This window comes from Symphalangus syndactylus, chromosome 15 (assembly GCF_028878055.3).
Source record: "Symphalangus syndactylus isolate Jambi chromosome 15, NHGRI_mSymSyn1-v2.1_pri, whole genome shotgun sequence".
NCBI lineage: Eukaryota > Metazoa > Chordata > Mammalia > Primates > Hylobatidae > Symphalangus > Symphalangus syndactylus.
Window position 1 is genome coordinate 45,648,143 of NC_072437.2, and position 23,827 is coordinate 45,671,969.

Genomic DNA, 23,827 nt, shown 5'->3' on the forward strand with positions numbered 1-23,827 from the left:
CTGGAGAGAGAAGAGCCAGGATAGATTATCACTGATAAAACAGGCCACAATTAACTGTCACCTCCCAGTCCTTTCCAGAAATGAAATTTTTCAAAAATGAAACTATCGCCACCATGAAGGAGAAAAAAATAACAAAACCCCCAATTATACTTGAGTCTCTATGAAAATCCACTTCTAAGTGAAATTTTTGCCTAGTTTTCACTCCATTTTTCTATTCTCTCCTGTTCCCAGTTCTCCCTTGATATGCAAACAAATAAACTGACAGCCAAAACACAACACACCTTCACGCCCCCCTCTCAACGTGATATCAGAGGAGCAGCTTGTCAATGACCTCGAGCCCAAAGAGTCCACGCTTTCAAAGGAATCTTCTCTCTTATGGTGCCTTGGAGGAGCAAGAAATTCTCCACGTTCAGGACACCAGATGTCACCGTAGCCACTGTCCCTGCCACTTCTTTTCAGGAAGCTGGAGTCTTCAAGTGCCTAAAGAAAACATTTTTTAAAGAATGGTAAGTTATATAAACTTCCAAAAAATACAATCAATCAGTTATTACTTGCTTGTTTGCCTAATTTAAGTTGGGTTTTATTTGACATGTAAGGCATGAGGTTTCTCTGTCGGACACAGAAAAAAGCTGATGAAAAACAGAAAATAAATTTGTAATTGTTTCCCCACAACTGATACAATAAGGAGGTATTCAATATTCAAAGTAATAATAAGGAGATATTCAATATTATTTAATAAACTAGTAAATATGTTCTACTTAAAAATAAGGAAAATTACTAGTTTAATGAAAGTTCATAGAGTAACATTGAAATGCTAAACTCAGTTATTACAGTTCTCTAGCAATAAATGTGAAAAGAGTCAAAGAGAAAAACTAACCTTAACTTAGTCATCCAAAAGGAGATAAATCAGCAAGATTATATTCACTCTATCTGCAGGAAATATTTGTGATGGCTTATATAACATAAAACTTTAACAACTGAAGTTATTTAACTCTCCTCCCAGAAAAATAAAAAGGAGCAAGTGGGCATAAATTTCACAGAATTCATTTACTTTCACTAATTACACAACCTAGTTCTAAGGTCCTGGCAGCTGGCTTATCCTTCTTGTTCAATCAAGGGAAGCATACTTGTTTGCTGACATAGATAACTTCTTCTCTATGGACCTAAATAAAATATTTGTTTGACTCATATAAAGGACACACAGAAACATCACAAATGATGTTAACTGTAGGTTTGTGAATTATATAGCACTTACTCAAGATAAGCACTTTTAACTAACATTCTTCTGTGAATGTTAGTGACAAAATACAACCTGGCTTTTTAAACATTAGGATGTGAGTAAAATTTACAAAGCCCATGGTGTAGTCCTGACTTATAGTAATCATGAATATCTAGTAACTACAATTTTTTAATATGGCAAAGATAATTTTGTCATAGAAAAACCAGAAATGTTATTTTCAGATGAGCTTACTAATACAGAGACAATTTAAAGAACCTAGTAATTACTAACAATCAAACATATTATGTGAACCTTGATTAAGTCATGATTCAAAATAAAAAGTGCTATGAAAAGTAGCTGGAGACAAGTATGAAAGTTTTAATGTCAACTCAATATTAGATAATGGGGAATATCTGAGTTTTCTTAAGTATAGTAAACATTGTAGCTACATAGAAGAATATTGATATTCTTAGGAGATGCATACTGAGTATTTGGGGGAGAAATATATCTGCAGTTTATATTAAAATGGTTAAGTAAAAACATAGATGGATGGATAAACACATATGTAGATAAAGCCAGTATGGAAAATTGTAATAATTGAACCAGATGGTACATATCTGGGTATTTGTTGTACTCTTCTTTCAACTTTTAATTATAAATATTTTCAACATATGAAAAAGCTGAAGAGTTTGCAGTGAATAATTAGCAGCTGTCTCAGGCATACTTTTGATCTAATACCGTCAATTCATGATTCAATTATTTGACAAGTGTCTGGAGCACCAATAAGGTCTAGTAGATTTCAGGGAGATTTCATGTGCTTTAGATGCCGACACCCTGGCATTAGAGTTGACATCCTGTCATGAAAATGCAAGTGCCTACCTTACATCCCGCTACTTCCAAGCAGATGGGGAAGCCAGGCCTAATGCTGGTGCTGCCAAAATGCTTCTCAAAATACAGAAAGATTTTTTTAAATTTAAGTGTTTAGATCTATCAGGTTTCTTAGACACGTATTTGTTAAGGCCTTAGAGTTCAACACTCAAGATGGATATTTGACCTCATAAATGTTAAAGTTATTGATGACAGCCACTTCAGTTATAAAATAACCTTTGGCCCTGGTGCCTGGCTTTTAAGGAGGCACCCTGACAAGTCAATTAAAATGAGTCACCTCCAACTTCCAAGATGACTGACTGAGGTGCTACAACTTCCACCAATGATTTTTTAATTGGTATTTTATATTAGCTTTTAAGCATTATCTGGTTAAATGGGAAATGCCTGATGAACACATTGGTTTTGATTTTAATAGAACTGATACAAAACATATGATATAGTCACATGCCTCTAACAGCTACCCCCACTTTATTATAATGGAATGGAACCACAACCTTAGTTTTATACACCATAAGGTCTTCATCTACATCCTCTGGTTTTGAAACTGGTAACAGGAAACAGCCTTTGATAAAGCATTCCTGGCATAGACACTGTACCAGGATTATTCAACCTGAGTCAGACTGTCATTAAAAGGACCAAAGGCTATAAAGAGGGCCCTAGTACATAAGCCAAAGTCCTACATGGTTTTTTTTTTTTTTGAGACGGAGTTTTGCTCTTGTTGCTCAGGCTTGGCTCACCACAACCTCTGCCTCCCAGGTTCAAGTGATTCTCCCGCCTCAGCCTCCCGAGTAGCTGGGATTACAGGCATGTATCACCACACCCAGCTAATTTTGTATTTTTAGTAGAGATGGGGTTTCTCCATGTTGGTCAGGCTGGTCTTGAACTCCCGACTTCAGGTGATCTGCCCGCCTCAGCCTCCCAAAGTGCTGGGATTACAGGCGTGAGCCACTGTGCCCAGCCTCCTACATAGGTTTTAACCAAAAGTTTTATTAGCTGAAATAACTGTAAGTCAAGGCTCTGCCTGTGCTCAAAGCCCCCTGAAATTCCTCCATTAGAGCCTCACCATTCTTCATTGCAGTGACCAATATGCTCACCTATCTTAGACAATTGTGCTTTATGAGGTTATGTAGAGACTTCTCATGAGTGTTTTCCTAACACTTAGTACTATGTGTATGCATGTTAATATCTCAGCTATTTCCTGAATTAACTTATTCAAGGAATTTGAATAGAGCGTTATTGACCCCTTACATTTTGGGGGTGAACAGGAATACCTGTATCTTCTAGGCTCTATAATCCTACCTCTTGCTATAACACGTGTCTGGGCTCAGGCAAAATTATTTAAAGATCAAGGTAGGTGCAAGCCAAGGTTATCACGTTCATCCCGGCCTAAAATTTCTTCCAATCACAGCAACTAATATTTATTGCACCCTTATAATGTGCTAGAGGCTAATGCTAAATGCCTTACTGGTGTGGTATCATTTAACCATTAAAGAAACCCATGAAACAATGACTACTAATTAGATGATGAAACACCATTGTGACTACACAAAAGGGCTCTTCTGAGTCCTGTGAATTTCCCTGAATAAATATCCCTACCCAGAGAAATTCGTTTTTCCCATGTGGATCTTATAAATGAAGATTTGGCAGAACTATGGTCAGTCCTGGCACTTGGCTGTCTGCAAATGGTCCTCAAGCATTCAAAAGGCTGTCACATTGATTCCAAAATATGAATGACTAGAAATGTGTATAAAACAAAAGATTCTAAATTAAAAACCTTACATCAAGTTCCAGTTAACACCATGTCCTACTCTTTAGGAAACAGAGGCGGCATGGTAGAATCGTGGGGATATGAAAGTGTGGGCATTAAAGACTATCATCTATGACAAGAACACATTACTACAAAGAAATTGGGTAAATTCCATGCGTGTTAACAATCCAGGAAGCATCTCTCTACTACAGGTTGAGTTTACAATGAGTATAGCAATACTTAAGCTACATAAAGTGTGTAAGGAAGGAAGTCAATGCATGTGTCATCAAATTATGCAGAATTAAAAGGTAAGCAAGTCTCTCTACCTTGGAAATTACTCTGGAATAGACCCAACTCACTCCTTGGTGGTGGCACATAAAGCCAGTAAGTGAGTAATATTCCTCTTTACTCAGTCCAATCGGGAGTGAGACAAAGAGAGTCGGAGTTGCCATATTTGTTATAAAGGAGAAGGAGAAGAAAAAGAAGAGAGGAGGAAGAGAAAGCAGTGATACTGTATTACAGCAGTAATCTCACATAGATGTAGTTTACTTACCTTCGTCAGGGCTTGTCCTAAAAGATTCTCAAAAGCTTTCAAATTAAGATGGGGACCATTATAGTATGGGTTGCTTTGTGCTTTTCTTCCCAGCCAGTACAATGTTATCAAAACCTTAAAAAAAAAAAAAATCCATGAACAATAAGATTAGTTGATTAGCAACCAATTGCAAGCTCAAATGTAGGTGAGTACTGCAGATTAATGGTAGCACATATTACTCTGTAGGTGAAAAGCAGACTTTCTTTTAAGTTTACGGGAAAGGGAAAAGTCATTAAAAATCCTAATTTTTCTTGCTAAATTTTCCTGTCTCTGAGCAAGTTCTTAGACCAAAAGTCCAGACTCCAAAAGGTAGTCATTCATATACTCTATTAGTATGTATGAAGAGGGAAAAAAATAAGAGAAAACACAAATGAAACTTTTAAAGCAATCAATATTTTTTCATCGAACTTACAGAACCGTCACCTAAACATCAATAATTCTGAGCTTCCTTAATAAGGATGTTAAAGTTTTTAATGAAGCTGCAACATTTTTAGATATTCCTGCAATTTCCATAAAATATTGTAAGACATATGAGTCTACATTGATGAATTACCCAGAGTCCTTAAACAGTCAGTGCTTTTCCTTGAAGTCTAAATTGGTAGCTTCCTATTTACTCCCATAAAAATCTTAAAATGTGTTTACTTGCCTTTAGCATGTTACTAACACATAACAAACAGCTTCCTAAATCTAACCTATCCTCTTATAACACTCTAACAATAAGTTTTTAAATTTAATTTTATTTTAAGTTCTGGGATACATGTGCAGGATGTGCAGGTTTGTTCCGCAGGTAAACGTGTGCCATTGTGGTTTGCTGCCCTATCAACCCATCACCTGGCTATTAAGTCCCACATGCATTAGCTATTTATCCTGAGGCTCTCCTTCCCTCCATCACCTGATAGGCCCCAATGTGTGTTGTTCTCCTCCCTGTGTCCAGGCGTTCTCATTGGTCAGCTCTAGAACACTATGCAGCCATTAAAAGAAACAAGATCACGTCCTTTGCAGGGACATGGTCAGAGCTGGAAGCCATTATCCTCAGCAAACTAATGCAGGAACAGAAAACCAAATACCACACATTCTCTCTTATAAGTGGGAGCTGAACAACCTAACCATATATTGTAATGCATATATTTAAACATATTTACTGTTTGTAACTGATTGGTTTGTAGCAAAAAATTAATTAGAAAAGAGATGTATAGTATACTTTCAGATTCACTGCCTTCTTACAGAACATGGAAGTGAAAGCCACTTATAACGCTCCATTAAGGTAACTATATCTTACATTTTTCACTCTCCTATCAGTCTCTTCTTGCCTGTAAAGAAAGAAAATATCTATTAGGTAATATCCGTGAACCTTAAATTATTAATTATAGCTAGAAAAAACCTCATTTTTATTCTAAAGTTCTATGAATATTAATATCACATGGAAGTTCAAATCTCTTAGAGCTCATATTATCTCCATCAGAAGAATTTTTCCATATTCATTGATTTGACAAAAGTATAATACATTGATTTTCTGTATTCATTGATATTCATTAATATAATTGTCAGTTTTCTATAAAAAGCAGTGCTGTTTTTTCATTTTATTCATTTTAGTCCAATTTTTAAATACATTATGTGCATTTTTTGTATTTCCTTCTTAAACAACGTTTAATCCCAATGAGGGGGGATCAGTGTATTCATGAAAAAAAAACTAGGAAATGGGGAAAAAAGCCTTAAAAACACAAAGAAAAATAAAAGCGACTTTGCACTGAGGTTTTTTTCTTCATCGTCCATAAGGTTTTTCATCCAAGTTCCCCAGAGCAAACTGCTCAGAGACTTTGACCCTGCAAATGTTGAAAAGTGGCAGTTTAAAAAACAGCCATGAACCTCTGCCTGAAGAAACTTCACTGTATTATAAGAATCATGGATTTTTTGCTCACATATGAAAGGGCATGATATTTATGGGAGAAGTTAAAAAGAGGCAGATGGAACCACAGTATTGAATAAGCAACAATATGCTACTTCACAAAGGGATGGGTCATCCTAAAAAGAAAGCACTTCCCCTCATTAGAGATACTTAAGCAGGATCAGTGTGAATTCATAGACTTGTAGAAGCCTGATTAAGAAAGCTTCTAATTGGCCTGTCCAGTCTAACAGCACAGTAGCATACTTTAAGATAAAATATACAGACATCTATATATGCATGTAGAAGACATCAGCATAAAACACATACATACTCATATATACAAAGAAAAAGTAAAAGGAGAATGTGAGTACATAGAGACAAATTTTTAACTTAGCTTTCAAAGAATCAACAAGGCAACTGAGACCATTCCTTTCCAGAAAACAAACATGTACTGAAATGAACCTAAGAATAGCATGCACCTCTTACCCACCTCCCAAAAAACATCTCAACAATGAAATTCATGAACTCTCACACTACTGATGGAAATGTAAATTGGTACAACTACTTAAACTCTTAAGTCACTTGGTAATATCTATTCAAGCTAAATACATTGATATTCTATGACCTAATAATTCCATTCCTAGGTATACATCCAACATAAACGCTTATATATGTTAACAAAAAGTTATATACAAGAATGTTTATCACAGCACTATTCATCGCAACAAAAACCAGAAGCAGCATAGATGTCCTTAACATTATAATAGATAAATCCACATAATGAAACATCATATGGCAATGAAAATAACCTTCAACTACATTCAACCACAAGTTCAACCTCTCAGATAACAGAAAGAAAAAGAAGCCAAATGCAAAAGAGTACAGGTTGTATTATTCCATTCATATAAAGTACAAAGACAGGCTGAATAAAAAAATGCTGTTAGAAGTCAGGGTAGTGGTTACCCTTGTGGGAAGAGAATGACAGAAGAGATTAGAAGAGGATGGGGTGCTAGGATGACAATTGTTTGTGCTTCGATCTGGAAGCTGGCTACTTAGGTGTGCTCAGTTTCCAAAAAGTATTTAAGTTGTACATTTATAATATGTATACTTTTCTGTATATTATCCTTCAAAAAAGTAAACGAGTAGAATAAATTTCACAGCCCATGTGCTCAAGCCATAGCTTATCTGTTGAGTAAAAAGAAAATTATCTTATAAAAATCCACAGCAATGGCCGGGTGCAGTGGCTCACGCCTGTAATCCCAGCACTTTGGGAGGCCGAGGCGGGCGCATCCCCTGAGGTCAGGAGTTCGAGACCAGCCTGGCCAACATGCGGAAACCCCGTCTCTACTAAAAGGACAAAAATTAGCTGGGCATGGTGGTGGGCGCCTGTAATCCCAGCTACTCAGGAGGCTGAGGCAGGAGAACAGCTTGAACCCGGGAGGCGGAGGTTGCAGTGAGCTGAGATTGCACCACTGCATTCCAGCCTGGGTAACAAGAGCAAGACTCCGTCTCAAAAATCAAACAAACAAACAAACAAACAAAAACCCAGCACTTTAACTTAGAAGTAGTAAGTGGGGAAAGTCACTAGAAACTGACAACAAAAAATAGCAGAGTTGCAAATATATAGCCCCTTTTTTAGACTAATAAGCAACATACACATGTCAAACATTAAATTAGCCAAAGCACAAAAGAACCATCAATGCGCAAGACAAAGAATGCACTGGGCTGAACTTCCTCCCACTTTGATTATAAGCACACTCAAGGCAGAAGGAAAAACAGAGCACTCTTGAACCCCTGACCTCATTTCCACAGTCCTCAAAAAGGTTTCTAATCCAACGCACTCATTTGCTTTCCACCTTTTATCATGATAAAACATCATTGGAAATACAAGGGATGTCCTATTCTGTGATAAACACAATAAGCAGTGACCTTCACATTATTACCTTTTACTCACTTTACATTCCCTTCTAAATATGAGCATTTATAACACGCTCTTGGACATGACACATAGGCCAGCCAAATTAGTGTCCTATCTCTGAAATGCAATGCCAGGAATTCGAGTAGTCAATGATTTGCTGGAGTAAACAGAGTTCACTCTCTCACATACAAATGCATTCCACTCCATGGAAGTCGGTAACCAAGCAGCTCCTTTGCCTGTCATGTGGCCACAGGGCATAACCCAAAGTCCTTTATAATAGAACTACTGCAACGGTGAAGGGGAAGCTCACGGTAACACGGGTAACACACACACACTCCATGAACCAGCCAACTTACTGCACAACACCTCAGAATGAAATATAAGACAGCCTTAGCTCCAAAGTTGGATAAGTTTTCCACAACAAATATGTCCAAAGTTGACATGGTCTGATACCATGTATAAGTGCACGGGCTTTGGAGTCAGATCTGGGTCTCAATGTGTTCATCTGGCAATTTACTTGACTCTCAACGCTTTGGTTTCCTTCTGGACAAAGTAGGGATAATGCCCTCTGTTTCAGTAGACTGGAAAGAAATTTCCTTCTAATGGTGAAGGGTTCATCAAGAAACAGGCCAGGCACAGTGGCTCATTCCTGTAATCCCAACACTTTGAAACACCAAGATGGGAGGATCGCTTCAGTCCAGGAGCTTAAAATCAGCCTGGAAAACATAGCAAGACCCTGCCTCTTAAACAATGTAAAAATCAGCTAGGCACAGTAGCACATGCCTATAGTTCCAGCTACTTGGGAGGCTGAGGGCAGAAGGATCTCTTGAACCCCGGAATTCAAGGCTGCAGTGACCTATGACCACACCACTGCACTCCAGCCTGGGTGACAAAGTGAGACCCTCTCTCAAAAAAAGGAAGAGAAGAGGGGAGAGGGGAGAGAGAAGAGAACAAAGAACCCATACCTGCATTGAAACCCAAGTCTGCAATAAAAATGGGTACAGATAAAATGTTAATAGTTTCAAAAAATACCTATCTTGGGTATGTTGATAGCCCTTACTCTACACTATGATCAAAGAATAACAATTCTTCGAACAAAGAATTATTACAAGGCTGTAAGCTATGTGATGGCAAGGCCCATCACTGGACCCCAATATTTAGAACTGCAACTAGCCCACCTGACACACCCAATCTCTCATCCGTGCTTTTTCTTTTTATAGCCATCTACTATATGCATTTTTTTCTCTCCTCTACCTGAATCCAAAAAGACTTTTGTGATTTTGTTCACTGCTACATTCCAACTGCCTTAAGACAGGGTCTACCACTTGGCAAGCACATAAAAATATTTGATTAAAAATGCCTCGCACAGTACATGGCACACAGATGCTCTCAAATTCTGGTTAAATACATTTATTTAACCTATAGAAATGTAAATTAGCAAGAAAAAGCCTGAAATGATAAAAGCTCGGGAGACAATACTCACACAATGTCAGAGAACAATTAAATTGCATTAACCTACTTCAAGTATGTCCAATTTTGACTCAAATTGTATTGATACTCATAATTATACTTCTTACTAACCTGTTATCTTTAAATTGCAATAAAATAGAACTCTTTAGAATCAAATCAATCCCTCCAAAAAACAGATACAGAAACAAAGACCAAAGTGCTTTGTACAAACTTCAAAGGACTGAATACAAAGCTTACATGGTGGCCTATGTGATGAAAAAGCTTCCTAACAGAGCTCTGAAAGCCAGAGCCCAAAGAATCCATACCTGCACTGAAACCCAAATCTGCATTAAAAATGGGTAGATATGCAGGAGGCGGAGCTTGCAGTGAGCCGAGATCATGCCACTGCACTCCAGCCTGGGCGACAGAGCGAGACTCCATCTCAAAAAAAAAGGGTAGATATGAAATATTAATAGTTGCAAAAAAATACCTATCTTGGGTATGTTGATAGCCCTTACTCTATACTTTGATCATACATTAACTTTTACATGTTTAATATTCAAGAAATAGCAAATATAGCATAGATATAATCTTCCACTCTATTAATGGAATAGCTCTGATAATTCCTTTGCTTTCTGGCAAAGGGCCAGAAACTATATGCCCATCAAGGACATCTGAGCTTTCTGCCAGAGAGTAAGAATAAGGGAGCCCCAAGCTCTCAAGTGAACTCATCCAGCTGTAGTCATCTTATCCTAACTGCTACTATGTTAACTTAGAACCAGGAAGCTCTAGGTCTGATTCTCTTTTCTTTATTCAAAGGTTTTAAAATACTAGTACCAAGTCAATCAAGAAATATCATTTCTAACCAAAGGACCACGGGGTAAAAAAAGTCCACATAGATGCTGTGGATCTTCAGGGATCCCAGACCGGGTCGTTCCCTGAGGAGGAAGCTTGGTTGAGTGCAGGACTTTGGGGTTCAGACCTCTAGTGCATAAATTCTGGCTCCACTTTCACTAGCTGTGAGAATTTCATTGCATCACTTCACTGTCTCCAAAGCCTCACCTGTAAAATTGGAACAACAGTACCAGCCTCACTGGGCTTTAGTGAGAGATTTAAAGAATGCTTAATCAAAGCAGAACAAGTAAGTGAGACAATTCAAGGCTATTCCTTAATTATCCATCTCAACCAAACCACTAGGGGACAGGGCAGTGGCTGGAGGACAGTCAACTCCGCCCCCTCCGCCCCCCACACAAAGTTTTCCTCCTCAGAAGAGACATTTCTGTGAAGAATAATTCAAGGCACTCTTCTATGTTATACTTTCCTTGCCCTTTTGCCATGGAAGGCTTTAAACAAGGATAAGAAACAATTTCTAGAAGGTCAAACCAAGGGCAAGGCACACCGGCATGGTATTATTATCATTGTCCAAACTTCCATGTTGGCCCCAAGCCAGCCCTCCCCACACATCCTTGGTTTACCAGGGCCTGCCTTGGCCAAATACCCTTAAATTTTCCAAAATCTGAGGGAAAATGTACCTACACAGCCAAAATCTATCTTCATTTATGATCGAGTTTGGAATAAGGTGCTAATGGATGAGATTATAGTTTTACCAGAGTGCACCAGCCAGTTATGTTCTAGGGCTAGGGCTGCATCAAAAATATTTCCAAATACCTTCTGTTTATCCAAGGAGCTAACTCTGGGCCCATGCACACGTACCCAGCATCGCCTTCCCCAGGGTATGTTTAGAGCATACTATGCTCTAAGGAGTCTGCGTGTGGGCCCAGACAGCAGGGAGCTGGAGCCACAGTGGCCACATGGTTGTATGCCAGAGTCCATCAAAGGCCCAGCTAAGAATAGCCAAGCATTTAAACGTTCATATATGAGCTACCAAAGCCACTCACAGAAGCAGCTCAGCAGATCGGGGCCAAGACGGAGGAAATTTTTCCCCACATGGGAGTAAAGCTTCATAGAATTTGCCACAGAATCCCACTTCTCTGTGTTCCTCTCGCATGTCTTATTACCCCTCTTTCTCAAGGTACCAGCATTCTCATTTGCAGCGTTGGAAGGCCTGATCTTCCCGTGCTCTGCCTAAATAACATAACCTCCTAGGAGTTGAATTCTTTATGCTCCAAAATCATCTCTTATCCCCAAATCCCAGCCCCTATCCTGTCCAAGCCAACCTTGTTTAAGATCAAATACAGTTTTCTGACTGAATCATTATACAGGGAAACATGTATGATTAAAACCTCACGCTGGAATTTTTGACAGAGTGGGAATGCTTTTGTCCAAAGAATCCCCGGGGGAAGATTTATCCACATCCTAATAGAAAAGGTAAGAAGTTTGAACTCACCTGCCCCCATACCCAGCTTCCAGCCCATGCCTCCATGGTTAACAGAGAATCTGAAATTCTTCAAGGGGCTCTAGCAGAGGTAATTGCCCAGTTCAAACTCCACCCTGCTACCAGAATAAGTATCCGCCTTGCTTTGTTGCCCAGAACAACTGCAACTCATGAGTGATTCTGTCCCCAGGCCTCTACTTCCTGAGGCCACTTCCCAGAGCAAGGCGTGGATTCTTCCTACGGACCCAACCCTTCAAAAGCCAGTTCCAGCCCTGCCCTGCCCTGGGTGGCACCAGCTGACCTGGGAGTTGCCTCTTGGGAAACTGGACTGATATTAGAAGAGCTGGGCTCACAAGATACTTGGTCCCTCTCCAAGCCACTAAGTAATCTCTGCTCTCCAGTTGTTGCTTATGCAGTTTGGCCACCTGTTCACAACTTTTAAAAAAAATCAAGAAATGAGACCCTGAATCATGATTTCATCAGCAGTCACAGGAAGAAAAAGTATATGGACTGCATGTGGTTTAAATATGTAAGATATGTCTGGGGCAAGAGCGGGGGCATGTGTGGCAGTGGGAGACAGTAGGGAAAATTCAAAGCAGAAGTTCTTTTGAGGACAGAGCAGTGGCTTTTTTTTTTTTTTTTTTTTTGAGGCAGAGTTTTGCTCTTTTTGCCCAGGCTGGTACAATGGCGTGATCTCGGCTCACTGCAACCTCCACCTCCCAGGTTCAAATGATTCTCCTGCCTCAGCCTCCCAAGTAGCTGGGATTAGCCCGCCACCATGCTCGGCTAATTTTTTGTATTTTTAGTAGAGATTGGGTTTCACCATGTTGGCCAGGCTTGTCTCAAACTCCTGACCTCATTTTTATATATGCAACAAGCCAGTCTATCTGCAAATAGGAGAAAAGTGTAGGCATCATAAGAAGCCCTAAATGTACTAAGTGAAATTTTAAGAGACATAATGAGAAAATAATTTCTAATACCACTGTCTCTAAGGGAAGGGGCCATTGCTCTTCAAAACCTAGGAATCAAAATAGGAATTTAGGAATATATCAGGTACTGGCTTCTTGTTCCACTAAATAAAGTTCTATCATTCTACGAATGGTAGCTCATCCATCGCACTATTTAAAATAGAGAAAAGTGCAATCACCATTCTCTCATCACTGTGTCAAACAAAAGAGATATGTGAATAAAACAAGTTGAAAATGAATTCTTAGAATACTTCACTTCTTTCCTTCCCTCAAAAAAAAGCAAGCTGCATTAAAAAGAAAAGTAAGAAACAGAATCTTCCTCCTTCCCTCCCACCTTCATTCCTAAAAATGAAGCTGCATTCCATTTGACAACCTCCCAGTGACGTTAGAGGCGTGTGACTCTGGTTTTAATCTGCCATTGCTACAAACACGCTATAATCATTGTGGAAACTCTTAAAGTGACACTTGAGAAAATAACATCATCCCCGGAGACAATTAGTGAGCCCAAATACATGAACCTGACGATTTCTGTACTTCCTTATTTGAGAAAAAAAAACTTAGAAATTCAACACTTTGCCCTAGCAACATATTGCTTATTCCAATCTTGACAAGTGAATAAGTACCCTCTTGTTAAAAATAATTTGTTATTAAATTTCACAGCTCTCCCACACACTACTAAGAATAGCACAGTTTCACTTAAAGAGAAACAAACCACACACACATGCATTCAAAGACACCGGCACACAGTCCCACTTAAGTAACACAGCAAAGGAGTGCTGCTGCAGGAGCCGAAAAGTGGGTTTAATCCCTAACCCTCGCAACCAGAGACTTATAATGCTTCTTTTCTACTTTTTGTAAAATGCTTGTTATTACATAAAGCTGACTTCACAACTGAGACTCACATGTATCTCCTCGTTATACGGTAAACCAGAAACAGAGTGCATATTAAGATGACTACTGAATACAGAATTTAGTATCATACTATGTATGATCTGTTTATTAAACGGAGTTATGACATTTGGTTATATAAAATGTGTTGAGGGAGAGAGTAGATGTCAACCAAATAAACTCACACATGATTTTTCTCCTGTGATTAATAAAGGCAATTATTATATTACATAATTAAGTATAAAGCAGGACTAAAACTGATCCCAACCAGAAAACACTTCATTGATACTATGTCCTTAAGATTTTTAAACTGATCTTCCAAACAGTTTAAAAGGTGACAATGCTAGGTAACTGCAGCAACGAAAATAGTAGGCTTTGGTTTTAGACATGTTAAGTGTCAAACACTTAACGTAAAAATGTTGAGTAGGTAAATTGGTAATTAGACATTCAAATAAGATGCCCAAGGTAGAAATTTAGACTAGAGATGTAATTAATGGAGTTGTCAGCATAGAGATAAAATATAACCTCATAAGACTGAATGGAATCACCTAGAAAATAGGTATACAGAGTCCGGGTGTGGTGGCTCACGCCTGTAATCCCAGCACTTTGGGAGGCCAAGGCAGGCAGATCATGAGGTCAGGAGATCGAGACCATCCTGGCTAACATGGTGAAACCCCATCTCTACTAAAAATACAAAAAAAAAAAAAAAAATTAGCCAGGCATGGAGGATGGTGCCTGTAGTCCCAGCTACTCTGGAGGCTGAGGCAGGAGAATGGCATGCGATTGCGCCACTGCACTCCAGCCTGGGCAACAGAGCCAGACTCCATCTCAAAAAAAAAAAGAAAAGAAAATAAGTAGAGAGAGAGAAGCGGTCCAGGGATTGAACCCTCACAAACCCAACATTTAAGGGTTAAGAAGTAGAGGAGAAACCAGCAAGACCAACAGAAGGGACACCCAGGGTGGCAGGAGTGGCCACCGCAGTGCAGGCAAGCAAGACACAGACACTTTATATCAGTCATTATGTGGGCTATTCTACATTATGTCCTTTAACCCACACAACAATGTAATGATGTCAAGATTAGGCAGAGCCAACAGTGCTATTGAGAGGTGGAGCAGATGAGGGGTGAGGATGAACTAGTGGGTCATCTTCTTACTCATCTTGACATCTCACACACATTCACCCCACACACACAATTACTAAATTACTAGTGACTTCTCTTCAAAGGAGGACAAAGAGTAGAGATGAGTATTAACATCAACAAAAATCTTCTCCAAACCACTGATATTCCTGAAGATACAACTTAAAAGAATACTAAACTAGACATTGCAGGTGTCCTTCCAGACTTGATCCCATGCTCAAAACCAATATAAAATTTGATAATATAAATCTTTTAGTCTTTAGGAACATGATATTGGAAGAAAAATAAAGTTGCCTGATTATATGTTTTCATTCAAGTGTTTCTCAAACTGTACCATGAAACAGGAGAAACTGGCAACATTTTAATAGGTCTGAAGATCAAAACATTTTTAAAAGTACTAATTCTATGCTGTCCTCTTGAATACACATACTAGCAAATTAAAATTATGAGAAGTCCTATAACAAAGACCTATTTTACTTACACTTTGAAAAATTTATTTTTTTGGCAGAACAGTTTAAAAATCTTAAGGACACTAGTATTAATGAAGTGTTTTCTAGTTGTGATCTGCTTAAGTCCCACTTTATACTTAATTATGTAATATAATAATTGTAATAATTGCCTTTATTAATCACTTTATAGCAATCATTATGTTGAGTATTCTACATTATCTCCTTTAATCCACACAACAATGCAATGATTTTGACATTAGGAAACTGCAACTCCAAAAGCTTAAGAAACTTTGCCAAGGTTACAAAACTATTAAGGTTTGATGTGATTCATAGACTTTCCCAAGACCCTGTTTTATTAATAGTATGAGGGTAATCACAAACATTTTCTACATTACTATATTTTTAAAATAAATTACTTCTTTCTTAATCCCAAAAAGTTATCTTTATAACATCCTGAACTAACTCATTTCTTTCTCAAAGTATTGATTCAAACCCTGTTGCCAATAATTTATTTCCTAAATCTGTCACCCAAAGACAATGGTAGAAGTTCCCAGTTGCCATTTTTTCTGACAAAATTTAGATATTTTCCACTATCCTGTATATACAACACCCTATAGAATTTCACAGATAAAATATTGCCAAAGCACTTTTTAAAAGACTTAAAAGTAAATGAAATACCATCAATTCTCATACTGAGAGATCAACAGTATTCATTTCCTGTTCTTTACCACTGCTGGGTCCTTATAAGTAAGATTTCTGTAAAACAAATATCTATCAACTAAAAATAAAGAAGATTACAAAGCAAGCATGTACAACATTAAACAGAAAAATCTGTTAATTTCCTGAAGTTACATTTTATTATCTTAAAAAATAAAGATAATATTCATCTTTAGGTTTTGTGGAAATTAAACACATTTTAAATGCCTAGCACATAAATACTCGTTTCCTTTCTGATGTACATGGAAGTTCTCTGTAAAGCATAAGCTGATGTAAATTGTTGTTTGTAAGTTACCACTGCACCTATTCCTTAGCTGTGATTTAAAATATATTAAATGTGCTGTGTGATATGAACCCTGGTCAAAATAATGCATGCCAAACCATGTATGCATGCAACACATTCAGAAGTCTACATATTACTTAAAAATAAATTATTCTACCCTGCCTGTGAGACTTTTTTCAAAATTTTAATTTTCAACCATGAGGAAAATTAGTACCCTCCCCAAATGAGATTCCAAACCCTCAAGTTTTATGTCATAAATCACTCTAGTCCTAAATATTACCTGCTCCACAAAAGCCTCTTTATCTCATGTTTACTGGCACAATCCCAAGATATGGCACACTAAATTTTTCACAATTTGATTTGTGCCAAAGGTTAATCAAGATAATATAATTTTAGACCAAGGTTTCTCAACCTTGGCAATATTAACATTTTGAACCTCATAATTCTCTGCTTTGGGGGGAAACCGCTATACATTATGGGATGTTAAGCAGCATGCCTGACCTCTACCCACTAGACACCACTGCCACTCCCTGGCCCCAGGCATGAAAATCAGAAATGTCTCCAGATATTGTCAAGTGTCATGGGGCCGAGGGAAGAGGGGTACAAAATTTCCCATGGTTGAGAACCACTGTTTCGGAGCATCTCAGAATTTAGCTAACTCTACTAATCAGTTAAAGCAGACCTGAGGTTCCCAGGGGTCTAAAATTAGCTGAAAGGCTCATTTAAAGACTGTAACCTAGAAAAGGTATTAAATATATGAGTAAAACAAACAGACAAGCAAGGACTACACACCTAAGAAGTTAACGAAAAACATACTATCAGACCAAAGGGCAAGACCTACCTCAGTGCCTAAACCATTAATAGATACTCAGTAAACATATATACTAAATGCTGGAAGAATTACAATTTAGTAGAGCCAAGAGCTCAACATTCTTGCTACCTTGGAAGAAAAAACTCATTCAAGCTCTCTTGTCTTTCAGATACAAAGTGGCAGGAAATGATGTATCTGGCCTGGCAGGGTGGCTCATGCCAGCATTCCTAGCAATTTGAGAGGCTGAGGTGGGGTAATCACTTGAGGTCAGGAGTTCCGGACCAGCCTGGCCAACATAGTGAAACCCCTTCTCTACTAAAAATAGAAAAATTAGCTGGGCACAGTGGTGCGGCCTGTAGTCCTAGCTACTCAGGAGGCTGAGGTGGGAGGATCAATTGAACCCAGGAGGCAGAGGTTGCAGTGAGGCGAAATCGCACCACTGCACACTTCAGCCTAGGCAACAGAGCAAGACTATGTGTCAAAAAAAAGGGACCTATGAGATCTTCATTTTATCCATTATAATGATATTGCAAAATATTTCTAGCAAGTGTAACCAACTTAGATGACCCTGCTCCCTCAGCTGGGCCTTATTTAAGCAATTACCTAATATTACACATTTTAGATGCCATTTTTATGCATTCCAAAATGGTTATGTACATGCTGTAAAATACATCTGTGCATAAAATATACTGTATGTGAATAATCCATGCTGTGCCACCACAAATGGTTTTCTTAGCTTGAGAAAAAGATTCCATTTCGAATTCGTTGTTCCTACTTCACACTTTAAAATACTGATAATTTGAGTTCAGTGGGAGGTTGAATAATGACCCCACTCCCCACCAAGGTCTACTTCCTAATCCCTAGAACCTGTGAATGTTACCCTATATGGCAAAAAGGACTTTACAAATATGATTAAAGATCTTCAGATGGGGGGGCATCCTGGATTATCCCAGTGGGTCCTAAACATAATCACAAGTGTTCTTATGAGAGGAAGAGGGAGACTCGACTGTTACAGAGGAGAAGGGATTGTGACCACAGAGGCAGAGATTGGAGCAGTGATGCAGCCAGGAGCCAAGGAATGCTTGGCTATCCCTAGAAGTAAGAGAAAGAAGTGGATTCTCCCCTGGAGCCACTAGAAGAAATCAACCCTGCTGACGCCTTCTTTTTAGCCCCTTAAGACTCATTTTAGACATGACATCTAGAGACATGTAAGAGAGTGAGTTTGTGTTAAGTCACAAATTTGTGGTCATTTGTTATAGTGGCAACAGAAAATAAACACAAATACTATATCAGCATTGCCCTACACATTTCATATGCAGCTTAATTTTATCACCAATGCAGTTCTATATTCAGTGTTATTCACATTTTACAGAGGTGAGACTGAAGATCAATGAGATTAAGCAATTTTCCAGAAGTCACCTTTACTATATTGTTATAATTCAAGACCAAGTTGATCTGACCTAAAAATCTATTCACAGCATATGAGGATTATTTGGCTAAAGAAAATGAAACACCTACTCCTAATTCTCCATTTTAATCCTCATCTACGGCTAATCAATGCCAACAGTTTATGACAGTGAAGCTCATAGTTCACAGCTGAATTTTGTTACCAAATTTTCACGTGAAACTTTTAAATTGTAATTAGTTTAAGAAAACAGAGTAAGGTTAAAAAAAATACTCCCAAGACATCTTTTCCATTAGATAATTATAAAATGTATTTTTTAAAGTACAGGTGCCATTAGAAAAAGGAATGAGAAATTTCTTCTGTGCATATACATCTTCAAACTTCCCAGGACTAATAAAACCAAATCCAACCTATTTCATAAACAGAAATAAAGTTGGAGGAATTCAGCAATAGTAATTGTCCAAAATATTGTTGCAGGAAGTCAGGGAACCTGAATGGAGGGACCAGCTGAAGCCACAGCAGAAGAACATAAATTGTGAAGATTCATAGACATTTATTAGTTCCCCAAATGAATACTTTTATAATTTCTTACACCTGTCTTTACTGCAATCTCTGAACATAAATTGTGAAGATTTCATGGACATTTATCATTTCCCCAGTCAATAATCTTATAATTTCCTATGACTGTCTTTAATCTCTTAATCCCGTCATCTTCTTAAGCTGAGGATGTATGTCACCCCATGATCCTGTGATGATTGCATTATCTGCACAAATTGTAGAGCATGTGTGTTTGAACAATATGAAATCTGGGCACCTAGAAAAGGAATAGGATAACAGTGATGTTCAGGGAACAAGGGAGATAACCATAAAGTCTGACTGCCTGCAGGGCCGGGCGGAACAGAGTCATATTTCTCTTCTTCCAAAATGAATAAGAGAAATACTGCTGAATTCTTTTTCTCAGCAAGGAACAGCCCTGGGAAAAGAATGCACTCCCAGGGGGAAGCCTCCAAAATGGCCACTCTGGGAGCGTCTGTCTTATGCAGTTGTAGATAAGGGATGAAATACCCCTGGTCTCCTGCAGCACCCCCAGGCTTGTTAGGATTGGGAAATTCCAGCCTGGTGAAATTCTAGTCAGACCAGTTCTCTGCTCTTGAACCCTGTTTCCTGTGAAAATGTTTGTCAATGACGATGCATGCACGGTGGGACAGGGAACCTCATCAGTAATTCTAATTTCACCCTGGCCTTGTGACCTTGCCCTGCCCATTTGCCTTGTGATATTTTATTGCCCTTGAAGCATGTGATCTCTGTGACCCATACCCTATTTGTGAACCCCTCCCCTTTTGAAATCCATAATAAAAACTTGCTGGTTTTGCGGCTCAGGGGGCATCACAGAACCTGCCGACATGTTATGCCTCCCCCAGACACCCAGCTTTAAAATTTATCTCTTTTGTACTCTCCCTTTATTTCTCAGACTGGCTGACACTTAGGGAAAATAGAAAAGAACCTACATTGAAATATTGGGGGCTGGTTCCCCCAATAAAAATATAAATCATAATGTCTGTTTTTAACTAAATATTTTGTTTCTGATAACTTGTGTAAAGCTACTTGTCTTCAGAAAGTCAATAGGATGCGTTATGTCAATTTTTCCATTTACATAACTATCCTTGATTTGATATATATACACACATGCATGCACATGCACACACATGCACTTTCTATTTAGCCTTCCATAAAACACTTGGAATTTCAGAATATTAGAGTATCACCAACCATCCTGTATAAACCACTGAGAAAGAATTGACATGCTTCAAATGAATAATATAACTGGCTCTCAAATTCAGGTTAATATAATCCTATCGTTCAGTTAACTTTCAAGTTCAATATACATTCAATCAAATGTCTTTCAGATTAGTTTACATTGATTGCAATTGATTTCAATGTTCCAATTTTATGTTTGAATATCTTGCAAAACCTTCCCAAAACTAATGAATCGAATGAGTTCTCCCCCCATCCCCATCTCCTGTTCACCATATTTAGTTCCAACCCAATTATGCTAATACTTCCCAGGAAACTTCTCAGCTATGTCCTTTAGAATGCCACTGTCATTATCTCTGCCCAGAATTTAAAGTTTGATAAGTTCTTAAGTGCATGCATTATCTAATCCTCAAGCCTGTACATCCTTCCACATGCTCTGTCCTGGTTGTACAGAGTTGAGGATTAATGATATATGCACTTGGGTGAGGAGCCTCCAACTTTCAGCGTCAGAAGCTGAGGTCTAAGCCAAACAACTCCCTTTACTGAAAACTCTCATCACCAAATCCCATCAATTCCAGCTCCTAAATATCTCTTGAATTCATTCTTCTTCCTCAGATGACATTCATCTCCTGCCAGCCTCCAGTCTTGCCCTATACCTTTCTCCTCCTCCACAGAGATGCCTCCAAGACCTTCCTAAAATATTGGGAGAGTTGGGGGTATAGTAATACATGTTTTAATGAGCCCTGCAGGTAATTCTGATGCATGCTAATGACTGAAAGCCCTTGCCCTAGCAATATACCAAAGTTAAAATTACATCTGAACTGAAACAACAGCTTCAACAAGTTTAGCTACTACTCTGAAAAAAGTTCAACTGAAACATAAGTCCTCTAGCCTTACCCAACTAGAATTAAAAACAAACAATAAAAAGCACAAAGAAACTCAAAGTTAAGTGAAAAGCCTGGAATGACCGCCAATGATTTTCAAGTGTTGACTTAAAAAAAACTCAATATGCCTCACGGTGCTTACGTCTGCTTAAGTGCGCACTGTTAAAAGGCACTCGATTGGCCGGGTGCGGTGGCTCATGCCTGTAATCCCAGCACTTTGGGAGGCCAAGGCAGGCGGATCACAAGGTCAGGACATCGACACCATCCTGGCTAATATGGTGAAACCCCATCTCTACTAAAAATACAAAAAATTAGCCAGGCGTGGTGGCAGGTGCCTGTAGTCCCAGCTACTCGGGAGGCTGAGGCAGGAGAATGGCTTGAACCTGGGAGGCGGAGGTTACAGTGAGCCGAGATCACACCACTGCACTCCAGCCTGGGAGACAGAGCAAGACTCCATCTCAAAAAAATAAAAAATAAATAAATAAAAACCACAGATCTTGAGTCCACAGAACAAAATGTTTCAAGTAGCAGTGAAGAAATTACTTCCATAAGATGTCTGAAAAGTCAACCACAGACAGCTTTAAAGGAATCCTATTTAGAAGGTTAAAATAGGTTATCTTGCATTGGTTTTAAAATGTCCTCATAATACCATGCATTCTTGTCATAGTCTCTGAAGAAGGGTAATCAGTGAGAAATCAGGCTAGAGATATTTTTGTATTGCCTAATCTCTAATTTGTTTTTCCCAGTTAAGAAAATCAGAAGTGGCCAGGTATGGTGGCACAAGCCTGTAATCCCAGCACTTTGAGAGGCTGAGGCAGGTGGATCACGAGGTCAGGAGATCAAAACCATCTTGGCTAACATGGTGAAACCCCATCTCTACTAAAAACACAAAAAATTAGGTGGGCGTGGTGGCAGGCACCTGTAGTCCCAGCTACTTGGGAGGCTGAGGCAGGAGAATGGCATGAATCTGGGAGGCGGAGCTTGCAGTGAGCCAGGATCACCCCACTGCACTCCAGCCTGGGCAACAGAGCAAGACTTCATCTCAAAAAAAAAAAAAAAAAAAAAAAAAAGACAATCAGAAGTAAATAACATTTGAATAATTTATCTGAATGTGATGAAACATTAAATGAACATGAATTTAAGGCCACCTTGTTGGAAAATCCTACAGAGAATACCAAAGTATTTTCCACAAAAATAGTGATGTGTAGAGTTAAGGCATCAGATTTAAAACAGGAAAACAGACCAACATTCTGAAAATAGGTATGCAACATGAATTAAGAAAAATATACCGTGGCTGGGAAGAAAAATTTAATTGCCATTGGTAAACTTTCTTCTTTATATTCTAAAATGTGGAAGAGCATGAACATATTCTGGTTTGCTGGTTAAAGCAGGTAAGTTGTCTTTAAAATTTAAGGCTAGCCTTATTTTATTCAGATTCCTAAATCCGAACTACAATAATAAAGCAAAATGTAAACAAAGTACCATTCATATAGACAGTTTCAGTGAAATGAGTGAACACTGGGGGAGGGAAAAAGAAAAAAACAGTGCCCTCATTCAAGTCCTTTGCTGCTCCAGCTAAGCTCGCGATGAGGTGCAGTGACAATAACTACACCTGGACTGCGGATGTGGAACTTCCATCCACATCTCCATCTTAGCTCACTGGCTGACATTGCAAACACCACCTAACCTCATCTGGGACACTTTTCTCATCTGCAAAAGGACTGCCCTGAATGAGATTATGTCCTTAGTACCTTCCAGCTCTGGTATTCTGATTTTTACCTCTTAACAAAGGAACATTTCTTAAAAGTGCACATTTCTCAAATTAACAATTCATGCTACAATTTTTAAATTGATAGGAAAATCAACCTAGAGCTTTACTAGTGTCCCTAGAGAGCCTCTCTCTCTCAGAGGCTTTCTGGTAAGTTCAAATAAAACAGTGAACACTCCCATCAACTGTATGACATGCATGATGAAGCACTTTGAACTAATATTAGATGTTCCCATGTATTACCTCGATTATAACTGTGGGATAATGTGCTCCAGAGCTGTTGAAGGCTAATAACTTTTTAACACTATATTTTTCTCCTCCTAAACATATGTAAATTTTTTAAAGTCTTCAGAAATTAAAATTCTTTTGAAATCACATTTGAGGTTATTGGTAGCAAAAAACGGGCATGTTATCAAAGTCATTCATAAAAGCTATTCCACGAAGTTTTTAAAAAAGCTTTCAAATCATATAATTCCAACTTTCTTCTTACAGTTTCAATAGAATATAAAAAGTGATCAAACACAAGATTGTCAAATTATTGACTTAGGAGTGGGAGATGAGGAAGAGAATCATGAACAATGCACCTGGAGGCAAGGGAAATGACTATACAGAACTTCAAACGTTGATCAAGATAAGTCCTTCCTGATTCTATAATTCCCATGATTTTATGAATGAACTAACTTCAAAAAGACTTGAGGCCCTTAGACACAATGACTTACTACAACTT

At 38.4% G+C, this 23,827-nt stretch overlaps 1 protein-coding gene across 17 annotated transcripts in view; it reads right to left on the reverse strand.

Moving 5' to 3' along the window:
- LMO7 (LIM domain 7) overlaps positions 1-23,827 on the reverse strand; it is a 233,426-nt gene that overhangs the window by 57,850 nt on the left and 151,749 nt on the right. For all 17 annotated transcript variants that reach the window (XM_063618754.1, XM_063618753.1, XM_055245206.2 and 14 more), the window contains 3 exons: positions 5,726-5,756; positions 4,408-4,521; positions 282-480 (listed from right to left, as the gene is read on the reverse strand). In XM_063618754.1, the coding sequence (XP_063474824.1) occupies positions 282-480; positions 4,408-4,521; positions 5,726-5,756 (344 nt within the window). The remainder of the gene's footprint in view (positions 1-281; positions 481-4,407; positions 4,522-5,725; positions 5,757-23,827) is intronic.